This window comes from Anneissia japonica, unplaced genomic scaffold, assembly GCF_011630105.1.
Source record: "Anneissia japonica isolate Jap-2015-1 unplaced genomic scaffold, ASM1163010v1 scaffold38778_len17980_cov181, whole genome shotgun sequence".
Taxonomy (NCBI): Eukaryota; Metazoa; Echinodermata; class Crinoidea; order Comatulida; family Comatulidae; genus Anneissia; species Anneissia japonica.
This window is the reverse complement of record NW_022711763.1, coordinates 2159-15928: the sequence shown is the minus strand read 5'-3', so window position 1 is coordinate 15928 and position 13770 is coordinate 2159. Positions and strand designations below refer to the sequence as shown.

General features: G+C 34.2%; 1 protein-coding gene across 1 annotated transcript; it reads left to right on the top strand.

The window, feature by feature from the left end:
• The first annotated feature begins 696 nt into the window (after positions 1-696).
• Positions 697-12450, top strand: LOC117107591 (N-acetylated-alpha-linked acidic dipeptidase 2-like). Its single transcript, XM_033249294.1, has 17 exons — positions 697-736; positions 1078-1241; positions 1921-2049; positions 2702-2830; positions 3227-3416; positions 3892-3982; positions 4388-4477; positions 4569-4654; positions 4821-4943; positions 5517-5599; positions 6112-6243; positions 6875-6960; positions 7425-7515; positions 8023-8275; positions 8408-8489; positions 8783-8875; positions 11202-12450. Exons 1-17 carry the CDS (start codon positions 697-699, stop codon positions 11398-11400), a joined length of 2061 nt encoding a protein of 686 aa, XP_033105185.1. The 3' UTR covers positions 11401-12450.
• Positions 12451-13770: the final 1320 nt, after the last annotated feature.

Sequence of the window (13770 nt, the reverse complement as noted above, 5' to 3'; positions counted from 1 at the left end):
GCAGGGCCATGGCCCTCCGTCAGGAAGAGCTGCCCTGCCCCTCACCCCCCCCCCCATCAGGAATAAAAACGATAATTCGTCGGAGAACAAGTTTTTTTTTACATATTAGTAGACTCTAAAATCGATTAAATAAGCCTTTGAAACTCCTAAATTGTCATATTTTTCCGGGGCTTCGCCTCCTGGGACGCTTTCGAGAAATTGTGAGCGAGCCCGACAACGCCCACTTTTTTCGTTGGGGACATTTAAGCTCCGCCCACCTTCCAATGCTCGCATTACCGTGTTTTTATTAGTTGCACTTTTCACTATAAACGCGTTCAGAAGGAATTTAACCGTTTATAAAAAAAAAGGGGAAAAAAAGAAAAAGGGGAAAAAAAACCCCAGCAGAAACACACCTTCGTGGTATATATCAAGCTAGGTAAATTTATTATCTCTCCAATATCCTATTAAACATCAATAAAGTGATAAAGTAAGCTCGGATCAAAGGTTGGCTGGAATTGCAGGCCAAATCACAACACATGATACTTTCCACAATTTTAGTAGGTACGCCCTACAGGAGGATGTCTGCCGCTCTCGCCATATACGATTCGGACCATTGCTTCTTAAAAAAATCGCGTTACGGTGGGTTCCATCCAATCCTGATTTTCATCGCTGTTGGTATTCTGGCACTAGGAACTGGGTTACTTATTCCCTGAAACTATGCGTAGCCCGAAGTGTATCACGGATAACGAAACTCCCAGTAAGAAAATGGTTTCAGAAACACTTTAGAATTCTATAGATGCTACAAATATTGAAGAATATGTAAAGTAAGTATCTTTTAAATGTTCAAATTTATGTTCAATAAGACAATTATTATAGAATCTTTTTACGATTGCTGAAGCCTATTTCCGAATTCACGTTCTTTTTTTATGTAGGCCTACAGTTTAGTTTTCTTACGTAGCACCATCAACACATTGTAAATAAATGGATACCATCATGTTCGGAGCTAGCATTTGTATCTCTTTGCTAACAAATAAGAAAATATGACAAAAAATTACTAGGTCTAAATTTACTACCATATTACATGTTATTTCTTTACAATATCAAGGTATTTCACGTCTCAGCCTCATCTAGCCGGTACACCTGCAGAGAAAGAAAATGCAGAATATATTCGTAAAACATGGATTGAACAAGGGCTGGACAGCGCCAAGCTGGTTCCTTATGATGTTTATCTGTCATACCCGGACAAAGACAACCCTAATAAGGTAAACAAATTTTGATCTATTTTATTTATTTCTGCAAAACACATCAAACACGTTTTTAGTTACACAAGGGCGCATACTTGTTTTGAAAGCTGAGGGAAATAAATTTGAGGAAATAAATTTGAGGAAATAACAGGCCTACCTTTTGATGGTCGGAATTGACACTCTTATATTATTATAAAATTCATCATTTCATTCTTTCTCTACCCATCAGTATGAAAACAAACAATAACAATAAGAGATACAATGATCGAATAATAGTAATAATACGAATATTTAAAACAAATTATCATCACGTCACTTTTATAGTCAAAATTAAGCTCCAACAAATTTTTCACGATCCGGTTAATGGTTTTAATTTAACGGCTTAGAACTGCTGCAGAATCGCTTTCCTTCTAATCTTGGTCATTTATACAGTTCGTTTCAATAACTTGTAAGCACATGAAAGTGCTACCAACTCATTTATTTTCTAGATTTTTCTAGCATTCTTAATAATGATAATAATTAATAATAATTATTATTATTATTTTAAAATGCATGTAAATTCTATAAAATACAAATCATTTGATATAAAAGAACAATAATGGAAATATAGCATCTATTCAAAAAAAATCCACTGCAGATTATAACCAAAAGATTTAGATATTCAGTGTTACAATATATAAAACATTCTAACTTGTAGGTATCACTTTTGGAAAATGGCAAGGAGATTTTTAGCACTCGAGAGAACGAAGACATTCTAAGGCCCGAAGATGATCATCCTAATGTGGTACCTCCTTTCAACGCGTATTCTGCCCAGGGAACAGTTGAGGTAAGTGCACAATTAAGTTAGTTTATCTAAGAAAATAATGATTGACATGTAACCATTTAAAAGACAATCAATACCGTACACTATTAAGAGTTTAGCATAATAGTTGACAATTTTAACACAATGCGAAAATATTCTTTTCTTTTGAATTAATAATTATATGCTTATAATAATTTTGGCATAGTTTTACATTAGTTGATTTTCAAAAGCAAACCTTCTAAGCCTTATATTAGAAGTCAGATGACTTTAATCATCCTGCACATTTCCACGATTTTATTGAGATTTTCATGTTTGTCTTGCTTCCAACAACTTACAACCTCAACCCTTCTTCGAATCTTTAGTAGTGTTTTTGCTGCTTAAACCAACTCAACTAAACTAAATTTCGGCAACTGGCCGACTATTAAAATTAACTGAAGTATTTGCCAGTTCCATTCAGTTCTCTCAATTGTCAATGTTTAATTTTCTGATGAACAATTGCATAAAACCTGCCATTCGACAGTGCTGTGATTCCCATCGGAAGCGGGCATAAGTAGGCTAGTCTGGGCATCAAGTTCTGGCTAGTTGTTTACAGTTCAGAGTATTATTAGCCCTGTGGGTGGATTTGAGCTAAGTTCAGCAACACACTTTTTATATTACTTCATCTTTCTCATTCTAGGGTAATCTCGTATATGTTAACTATGCTACAGCCGACGATTTTGATTACTTAGAAAAGAATCGTCCTGATATCAACATCACTGGGAAAATAGTGATTGCTCGATATGGCCTGATATTCAGAGGAAGTAAGGTAAGATTTCTATATAATTATATCACATAATCATTGTTTTAATAATTATTTTATTTTTTATTTTTTTTAATATGTAAAGATGGGTAACATTAGGCCTCTGTGATTGAAATTCCAAAGTATATATGTTACACCATGTTCATGGACACTACTCTCTCAGGGGCGGATCCAGGATTTAAAAGAGGGGATTCAATATGTTTCCAAAAAACCCCAAAATGAAAGGGGGTGGGGGTCCTCCCTAGTAAAAATTTTGATTCCTGATGGCCGGAAATGAGCTTTTCCGACATCTGAGGAGTCTTTTAATTACCTTTATCCCCATGGATCCGCCACTGTCTCTTATAAACAAACTAAATTTCTACTAACTAATAGGTAACAATAACAAGAAACTTTCTGTGATAGGTCAAGTTTGCCGAAGCAGCAGGCGCAATAGGAGTTATTCTCTACTCGGATCCCAAAGACTACGCATCGGACGATGCGATAGATGTCTACCCTAATGCTTGGTGGTTACCAGACTCAGGTGCTCAGCGTGGAAATGTGTTTGTCAGCGACGCAAAGGGTGATCCATTAACACCTGGATTTCCGGCTAATGGTAATTTCTATAAACTGAAATAGTGTCTTAACTATAATGCTGCAAAGGTGCAAGCCTATTAATATAATAATAGAAATATGGTTAATTGTACAAGTACTTTAAATCCCACACTAATTCATAGGCCTATATTTAATGTATTCAAAAAGAACTCGTTGGATGTTAAAATATTATTCTTCCACATAGTAGGGTGGGGGAATGCTAAAAAAGGTCTGACAGAATCTAACAGTTTTCAGTCAAAAGGAAGCGCGACAAATTGTGGACTGGGCGATTTTAAGCTGTTCAGATGAAAACATATTCATATAATTTTTATCGTTTCAGAAATTCTAACTTTCGTCTGTTGAAATGATACTAAATGTTTTATCAACCAATGACAGATTGTTTTTTTTAGATAAAATAATTTATTCACAAAAATATAAGTATATTAAAGACCTAAGTCTATTAAATCTAATGGTATTTATCTTTTCTGTATTATTAGATTATGCTTATCGGCTAGCGGATGAGGACACTGCTTTAACTAAAATACCAGTACATCCGATTGGTTACGACGATGCTGAAAAACTCCTAATGTGTGTAGCCAACATGATTGTCATATTTGATTTGGTCTAAATACAGGCCAATTTTTTCTAAAAGTAATGTATAGCTTATCAGTCAAATATAATAATATAAAACTCTGGATCATCTATCATTTGTTTCATTTTTGAAAATTTCTCATCTTACTTTTCATTACTTAATTCATATTTTGGAAAAGCATTACTACCAGACGGTGGACGGTTTAAAGTTTACCTTTTCACAAATATTATTTATTTCAAGTATCTCTTCAACGATCCTGTCTTGTCGTTTCACATGCTTAATAGAGGGCGTATATCACATTGATCCCTGTTTTACGCGTCTGTGCCACCCAACACGATCCTGCATGGCATATGAATATCATTATTAACTGAGCTTTTAAAACATTTAAATTGGTGTTTCAGGGAGATAGGTGGTGACGAAGTACCAAAGGATTGGAAAGGCAGATTAAACATCACATACAATTTTGGACAAACTTTCAAGAACCCAAACAGGTAAAGAAATGCAAAAAACAAGTGCAAACACTTAATGTACTGTATACTTAAAGTATTTTGTTTGTATTTGTATTTTTTATTAATACCACAGAACCATAAGTTTAAAGGTTTTATCTAAGAAGGAAATTCGAACAGTGTACAACGTTGTCGGCATGATCAAAGGCAGCGTCGAACCAGGTAAGTTGTTTACATTATAGTAATATATAATAGTAACTACTACTACTGCTGCTACTGCTACTGCTTCTGTCTGCTGCTACTGATGATTCCTCGTTTTAATCTTTATACTGAATAATAGTATTTCTAATTACTAAGTTAAACATTATTTTTTTCCTTACTCATCAAGATCGTTACGTCATTCTCGGCAACCATCGAGATGCATGGGCTTATGGAGCAGTCGATCCATCGAGTGGCACCGCAGCGTTGATGGAGGTTACAAGAGCGTTTGGGAAGTTACGTAAAACAGGAGGTGAGGTGTCCCTTGTTATCAGGAGACATCTTCTGGACCAGACGAGTACCCTGTTTCCTCTCAATAAGCATTGAACGTGTGTTATATTGGCCATTTGGCACACCCAAAAACTGTCCCCGTGCCCTTAATGGATGTGTCCCCTTCTGGTTCTAAAATATATACCGGTATTTCTCCGCGTTGAAAGAAGATGTGTCTCTTTAATAGTGATGTCCTTTACAGGAGTGTCTCAAATTTAACTCTTCAATGTACCATGTCATATTCACCCGTATGCATTTGTCGATTGGTTGCGCTGCTATGCAAACGACTAACCAGGGGTTTTTCACAGCCAGTCGATAACGAAACACTTGTATATTTGGATCTTCAACGGACACAAAACGATAAATACGATCTCATGAATACTGTGGCGGACTTATAATAACATTATTAACATGCAGAAACAATATTGTGTAACACAACCACGTGAGGGTGGTAATAGATTGTAATTTGGAATTTTAGATAATGACATGGTTTTTGGTTTGATAATTCTTTAATTAATTTTTAACGATTGGGCTAAAATTTAATATAATATTTCAGATTGGCGACCACGAAGGACGATTTTATTTTGCAGCTGGGCTGCAGAGGAATACGGTTTACTTGGTTCCACAGAATACGTTGAGGTAATTGAAGCTATTGCAATCTGCCATATAAAAAATAAAAATAAAGAACAACATTAATGGATATAATACTAACATTTAATGGCATATATTATCTATACATGTGATAAGTCATATTATATATATGCATATATATACGATATATATATACGATATATAAATATATATATTATATATATATATATATATATATCTCATAAGAATATCACCATATTAGATTATATCATGTCAAATATTATACCACATATGTCTTAAGTCTATGAAATAATAATCATACATTAGTATTATCATATTATTATCTATGTTCAAACAGTGTAAAACACAAAATCACAGAATAATACAATGAATGTTATCTGAAGGGCTGAACAACTTTAAAATGTTTAATATGGAGTAGGGGTATGTTTTCAAGGTGAATTTGATTTTTCTCCGTGTCGTTGATGATGCCAACCTGTATAGACCTAAATATATTTTTAAATAGTAAATTTAATGTCTTTGAAAACATTTGGTTTTCTCAGGACTTTCAGCGAGTGTTGGCCGAGAGAGCAGTGATATACATCAACGTAGATTCAGCAGTGACTGGTAACTACACAATGTATGTTAAGGCAACCCCTTCTGTGAAGAAGGCAATATTCGCTGCTTCAAAGAAGGTAACGATATTATTCATGACCGTATTTTAGTTAGGTATACAAAACCGACAAAATGATGAGTGTGTAGGCCGGTTTTTACAAATATAAATGTCCATACAACATTACATCAGTATAATCTATAATCAGGGGCGGATCCAGGGATTTTTTAACAGGTGTGGGTGGATGGGGCACAATATGAAGTTCACGCCGCCACGCTCACCTCAGCCCCACCATGGTTGGTGAAAATAAGTGATAAATAATCGAGCTGTTCTTTCGCCCACTGCTGTATCGCCACTGAACTCATGGGTGCACTCCCATTTTTGCTCTTTACTCTCTTTAACTCAAATTTGTCATCCTCTTTTTTATTTTTTGGCTTGACCAAAGATCTTATAAGATCTTTGGTTTGACTGACGGAGGTGGGCCGGGCCCGCTGGATCCGCGAGCGCCTTATAATGAAATTTAAGTGATATAGGTTCTCCTTGAGAGTGTGAACAACCTTAGATTGACATACTGGGCTACAATATGACACGTTTATTCGTTTCTTTATAAAGAAATATTTATGAAATAGCCATTAATATGAAACAATATACGGCCTATATCAAAACAAAATAAATCTATTGTAATGTTAACATCCTTTTATTTCCAAATATAGGTTCCTTCTCCTGATGATGGCTTTTCGTCAACCTTCGAACTTTGGCAGAAAAGATACGCGGACAACGATGACACTACTATTCCATAGTATGTTTTGACTTAATAATTTTATGTTCAATCATTTGCACAATCAACTAAAATAAAACCTGTTTGTCATTCCAATTAAACCATTGAGGTACAACACATCTTACCGAAAATCAATGCCGTAGCCCGCTATTGGGACAGTTGGGACAATCCCACACAATTTTTCTAATGGGTCCACAAATAATGGGTCCACATTTTAAAAATGTGTCCGAATTATGCAATTTCATGCATAAAATGAGTCCACTTTCTCTCAAAATCGGTCAAGATTTCTCATATTTAGCCTAAAATTGGTAAAATTTTAAGAAAATGGGTCCAGATTTTTCGTACTTTTGAGTAAAATGGGTCAACTTTTAGAAAACTGGGTCCACAATATTTTAATTTACTCGTAAAGTTGGTCCACCCTGATATTGTCCAGCACTGTTTGAAAATCTTGGCTCTGCATTGCCGACAATACTTTCTTTCTTTAGTACTCGAACATTGGGATCAGGAAGCGACTTTGCACCTTTCATGTATCGCATTGGTGTTCCTGCAACCGACCTCTGTTGGACATACGATCCTGTAGGTATATTTTGCTAGATGATAATAATAATCATAATAATAATAATAATAATAATAATAATAATATTAATAATATTATTAATAATAATATTAATAATACTAATAATAATAACAACAATAATGATAATAATAATAATATTATATGATTAATAATATGCCTAAAAATAATAATAACGAAGAAGACGAAGCCGTCAACGGCGCTGACGTTGACGCCCACGATGAGACCATCGCAACAACAAGGGCCACGACGACGAAGATGGTGATGACGTCAAAGACAATGATAACAGAGATGATGGCGACAACAGCAAACGCAGTGACGATGACAACGGACGATGATTGTGATGGTGATAATTTTAATCATGATATAAGCCTATACGACGGCTAACCAAGCATACACTGTACGCGTAACGATGACGTCATACTTGAGATATCATTTTAAAGCTGTAGACGAATGTTTGTTCTTAACATTAAAAATATTCTTTTCACAAATAATTTTCTTCAATAAAGAATTTGGGTTTCTCATCGTATCCTGTATATCATTCAGTCTACGAAACGTTTTACCTTGTCAAGACGTTCCTCGACTGGGATTTTAAACGTCATCAAGCGGTGGCGCGTGTTTGGACAGAGGTTGCTCGCGATTTTGCTGACTCTACCATCTTACCTTTTGATTGCGTAGATTATGCAAATAAGATGCATAGTTCTATTAACTCTATCAGGACTACTTACGAAGAAAACATGAATAACCATGGTATTACATTCGGTAAGATATAAACTATTCCATTTCATTTTAAAGCGAATCCATTAGGTTAATGTATGCGTAATTATTTTATTTTGATAATTACTAGTTGTTAAAAAAGAAGTCTATGTTGATGAAAGTTGTTTTTCTTTTAAGATGCCGTCATATCAGCCATAAATAATCTGACTACTTTTGCCACAACGTTTCATAACAATGTCCAGAAAATGGACATTTCAAAGTAAGTAAGCCTAGGCCTATATATAAAATATAATTGTTATATTACAAAAAATTTCCAAGGAACAGGGTAGTAGCGAAAAGCTCTGTTAACAATTGTTCTCTACTATATTTATGTTTATATGTACGAAATGGCTGCCCCATGCAGCACAATTCTGATAATTTAATAGAAAAATATATATACAATTTACAAATTTTTATAATTGATTTTTCAACATAATCTTTGTTTTAAGTTTACGGTATCATTTCCAATTGTCCTAGGAAATGTTATGTTATTTATGTCTTTATTTTATATAGTGTTCTTGCTGTACGGAGAGTCAATGACCAGCTTATGTTATTTGAGAGGGCATTCATAGATCCACTTGGTTTACCTGATCGAAAATTCCTCAAGTAAGTTTTATCTCATGCCTTAATGTCGTAGAGTAATCCTATAGGCCTACTGGTCATCTCTTTTCATTAAATATTAATATATAATTTACAAAGTCGTCCTGAAGTCCTGGACTCGAGTATTCGGTAGTTGCAAATAATGTTACGATGGTTTCACTGATAAAATAATCTCCTCGAACTTATACCGGTAATGTCTTAACAAGACTATATTGCACACTTAAAAGCAGATGTATCAATTTATTAAATATTATTTGTGTTAAGCGAATTACTTTTCGATTGAAAAAATATCATATGTTCAAAGGTTTTCATCTGGTTTGTAAATTTGTTTGTTAATTCCAACTTTCATTTTTCCTAAACCAAGGAATACAGCAACAATCGTACGGTACTTACTTGCAAAATTTCGAATAAAAATTCGGCATGCAATGAACTGCACACATCGTAGGCTGTCTCTTATACACATCTAGAGCCCCACACTGGGCCGACGGTACTCGGACGACGCAATTTCATGGAGAACACAACACGACGAGGTGCGGCATTCAACGGCCGTTCAGTCTGACATCGACATTCAGCCGACGTCGTCTCTTCGATCATCATCAAGCTCTCACAGAGAGCGGAGATGGATTCGTCGGCCAACGGTCGTACAACCGTCGTATGACGCAATGTGTGGCCCAAGCAAACACAAGTAACAGATTAGGCATTGCTTCATCTAAATCGCTCTAGTGTGAACCAAACCCAATAAGTGGACCATTCTGGAATGTCAATCAAACATGACAATTGACTAATCAAAAATGGGCCAGAAAAATACATTTCTTATTAGGCATAGCCCTATTACTGTTTTTCATTGTTTGGGAACAACGTTTAAACAAGCTCTCTGAGTTTCTTAGGTGTTTCCTTTCATCATATCTACTTCATTATTATTTTACTTGTATTTTTGTGTGTTTTTGAGAATGAACAATAATTATTTTAAAATTTTAAAATTGAAACATACATGTTGTTCCACAAACACGTCTTTACGTACGTTTGGTAGTGATACTGGTACTGGTATTAGGCATTTATAATGCACCTCTTCCCAGAGGTTATAAGACGTAGTTCTTTACGTTGCCGAACAATTTCCAAGGAACGGGGTTTAACGAAAAGGTCTGTTAACGATTGTTTTCTACCATATTTATGTTTATATGTACAAAATAGCTGCCCCATACAGCACAATTTTTATAATTCAATAGAAAAATATCTATACAATTTACAGATTTTTATAATTGATTTTTCAGCATAATCTTTATTTTAAGTTTACGGTATCATTTCCAATTGTCCTAGGAAATGTTATGGTATTTATGTCTTTATTTTATATAGTGTTCTTGCTGTTCGGAGAGTTAATGACCAGCTTATGTTATTTGAGAGGGCATTTATAGATCCACTTGGTTTACCTGATCGAAAATTCCTCAAGTAAGTTTTATCTCATGCTTTAATGTCGTAGAGTAAACCTATACTGGTCATCTCTTTTCATTAAATATTAATATATAATTTACAAACTCGTCCTCAAGTCCTGGGCTCGAGTACTCGGTAGTTGCAAGTAATATTACGATCGTTTCACCGATAAAATAATCTCCTCGAACTTATACCGGTAATGTCTTAACAAGACTATATTGTACACTTAAAAGCAGATGTATCAATTTGTTAAATATTATTTGTGTTAAGCGAATTACTTTTCGATTGAAAAAATATCATATGTTCAAAGGTTTTCATCTGGTTTGTAAATTTGTTTGTTAATTCCAACTTTCATTTTTCCTAAACCAAGGAATACAGCAACAATCGTACGGTACTTACTTGCAAAATTTCGAATAAAAATTCGGCATGCAATGAACTGCACACATCGTAGGAGTTCATTGCTTGGAGCAACGTCACAACTAAGTGAACCAGTTGTTTATTTTTATTGAGTTAAGAAAAAAAGAACTTGAACTCATCGCAGAAAAATATTTTCTCCTCCGATGGACAAAAAAAAAACAAAAACTATAGTTACACTTGTATAAATACATTGGCTGGTCCCAGTAACCAGTTTTTGCAAAAAATCCGCAAAATCAGCAAAAACTGAAGTTGTTTGTTTTTTGTTTCTTAGACTAAGTTTTATTGGTCATTATAAAGGAGTTTTGTGATTTACTCCACATTTTAATACAAAAGTTAGCTTGAATTTTGTTATTGTTTAATCTAAATAATTATTGTGCACAGAGAATTAATTCAAACCTAGGATTGTAAATGATATGTACCGGTATTTCATTGTTTTTAAATCATAGACATGAACCATCTTAAACGTTATTATTTGTTTTCATTGCAGGCATATAGTTTTTGCTCCAAGCAGTAAAAACTACTACGCCGGTGACGCGTTCCCTGGACTTGTCGATAGTCTTTATCGCATAGATGAAGATACCAACAACCAAGACCAGCGGTGGGATGCAGTCCGAGAACACATGGCCGTAATCGCTTTTATGATCCAGTCTTCTGCCAGCACTCTTACAGACGTTGAAGACTATTAAGACACAAAGTGGTTTACACATGCCTTGATATATTGCTGAATGTGCCTTTTCAATGGAAAAACCAAACAAGCTTTTCACGACTTTGACAAATATTATTCTTTAAAACTTTGTCTGACGGATCATCAATTTCTTAACTCTTTATACTTTCAGGGCTCTACTAGCCCTAATTAAAAAAAAAGATTGTTATAAACAGTTTAGTTCAGTACACCTACACCTGTAATACGTTATAATATTGATTTGAAGCGGAGAAAGATTTCACAAGTTATGCCCCTTACGACATCCAGCTGCATTTACTAATAATCACTCCATGATGGTGCTGCAGGCGGGCAGAGTGGGTTTGATCCGAGTCTAAGAAAATCGTAATTACAAACGATCCACTTACGTACCCTCTCCTATATTATATTATATTATATTATATTATATTATATTATATTATATTATATTATATTATATTATATTATATTATATTATATTATATTATATTATATTATATTATATTATATTATATTATGTTATATTATAATATATTATATTATATTAGATTATATCATATTGTGTTAGTAAGTGGTCATTGGATTCGTGGTGAAATTAGTTGAGTGTATGGTTGCCAATGACATCTTTATTGTTTGAATGTTGAGTTTCTCAGCTAAAAATAGTTTAAAGGAATCCTTTGCTAAATGTTGGCTGGGTGGAGCATGAATTGGGCTTTTCCCTGCAGTGAATGATCCCATGCATTTCGCGTTAAATACGGTATGCCTATTCCGTTATTCATATATGCTGTCTTCCGATATATGCCTTTTAAAACTAATAACACGCTAATAGATACATTTTATTAAGCGTGATATACATAGAAAGTTCACAAGATTGATCAATATTTGGGACTTCTGGCTCGCTGAGTTTAGAAGTCTCAAGACCTTTTTGAGGCCTAAATGAAATGAAATAATATTTGAAGGTGAAGTTCTAGTTTTCTCTTGTTTAAAATAAATGAAACAATACAGTTCAGAGGGTGCGATCGCACACCCCTAATTGTATTAAGAAAAATAATTGTAATGTATTGTATTGTTGATATGAATTATTGGTAAGATTTTTACGGTACATGAGAGTGCAATTTTCGGGCACCTTGAGGTCCATACTCTCAAAATGTTCGCACCTCAGCACCCATGGGCGTAGATCATGGGGGAAGGGGTAAACGTCCAGGGATGGTGCCAGGATCAAATAGACCAAAATATAAGAAACACACTCTCGATGAAGATTTATTAGAAGCCCCTCCCCCTACTACGACCCAGCATTTTACTATGGAGCTTACGGAGTCTCCTTTTACGGAGCGCCGTTTGGGACATTGCTATTTGTGTCTTTAAATAGGCATTCTGTTGCTACAGAAATAATTATGTACCACAGAATTATTACTTTCAAAATATTCTGTGCTACATAATTATTTCTGTTATTACAGAAATAATTATGTACCACAGAATTATTACTTACAGACTATTCTGTGTACATAATTATTTCTGTAACAACAGAAATAATTATGTACCACAGAATTATTACTTACAGACTATTCTGTGTACATAATTATTTCTGTAATAACAGAAATAATTATGTACCACACAATTATTACTTTCAAAACTATTCTGTGTACATAATTATTTCTGGAATAACAGAAATAATTAAGTACCACACAATTATTACTTTCAAACTATAACAGAAGTAATTATGTACTAAAGAATTATTTCTGTGCTCACAGAAATAATTCTGTCCAGGACAGAAATAATTCTGTGCACACAGAATTATTTCTGTTCGGACAGAATTTTTTCTGTCCTCCCACTATGCAAATTGGAAGGTAGAATTTCCATCAAATATCCAATGAAATCACGAGTGTCTGATACTGTCCTTAGAGAATGAGCAATGAAATCACGAGTGTCTGATACTGTCCTTAGAGAATGAGCAAACTTCGCGGGTTTTTCAGTAACAGCGTAAGTGATGACTGTTTTGATATCGAACAATAAACCATTATTTCCATTACTATTATTCACAAACAAACTACTTCCAAAATCGTAAGAATCATTTGTTAGATACCTGCGAATCGACCCGCTACATTTATAACTGTATCATTTAAATTTAACATCCTAATCTTGTAAGCTTTGTCAATTTAATTTTAACTTTAAAATAATTTCTATGAGCTCCTGATACCATAGACTAGGCATGGAGCTGCTCCAATGTCATAGTGTAATCAGTGCTTACATTTTATAGTTTAGGCCTAGTGTGCTATGATTTATTTAATCCACATATATATATCTGTCTCTTATACACATCTCATAAGAAATAGAGGAAAGAAAACAGGATATCTTTATAACATGTTTCCTCTTTTGG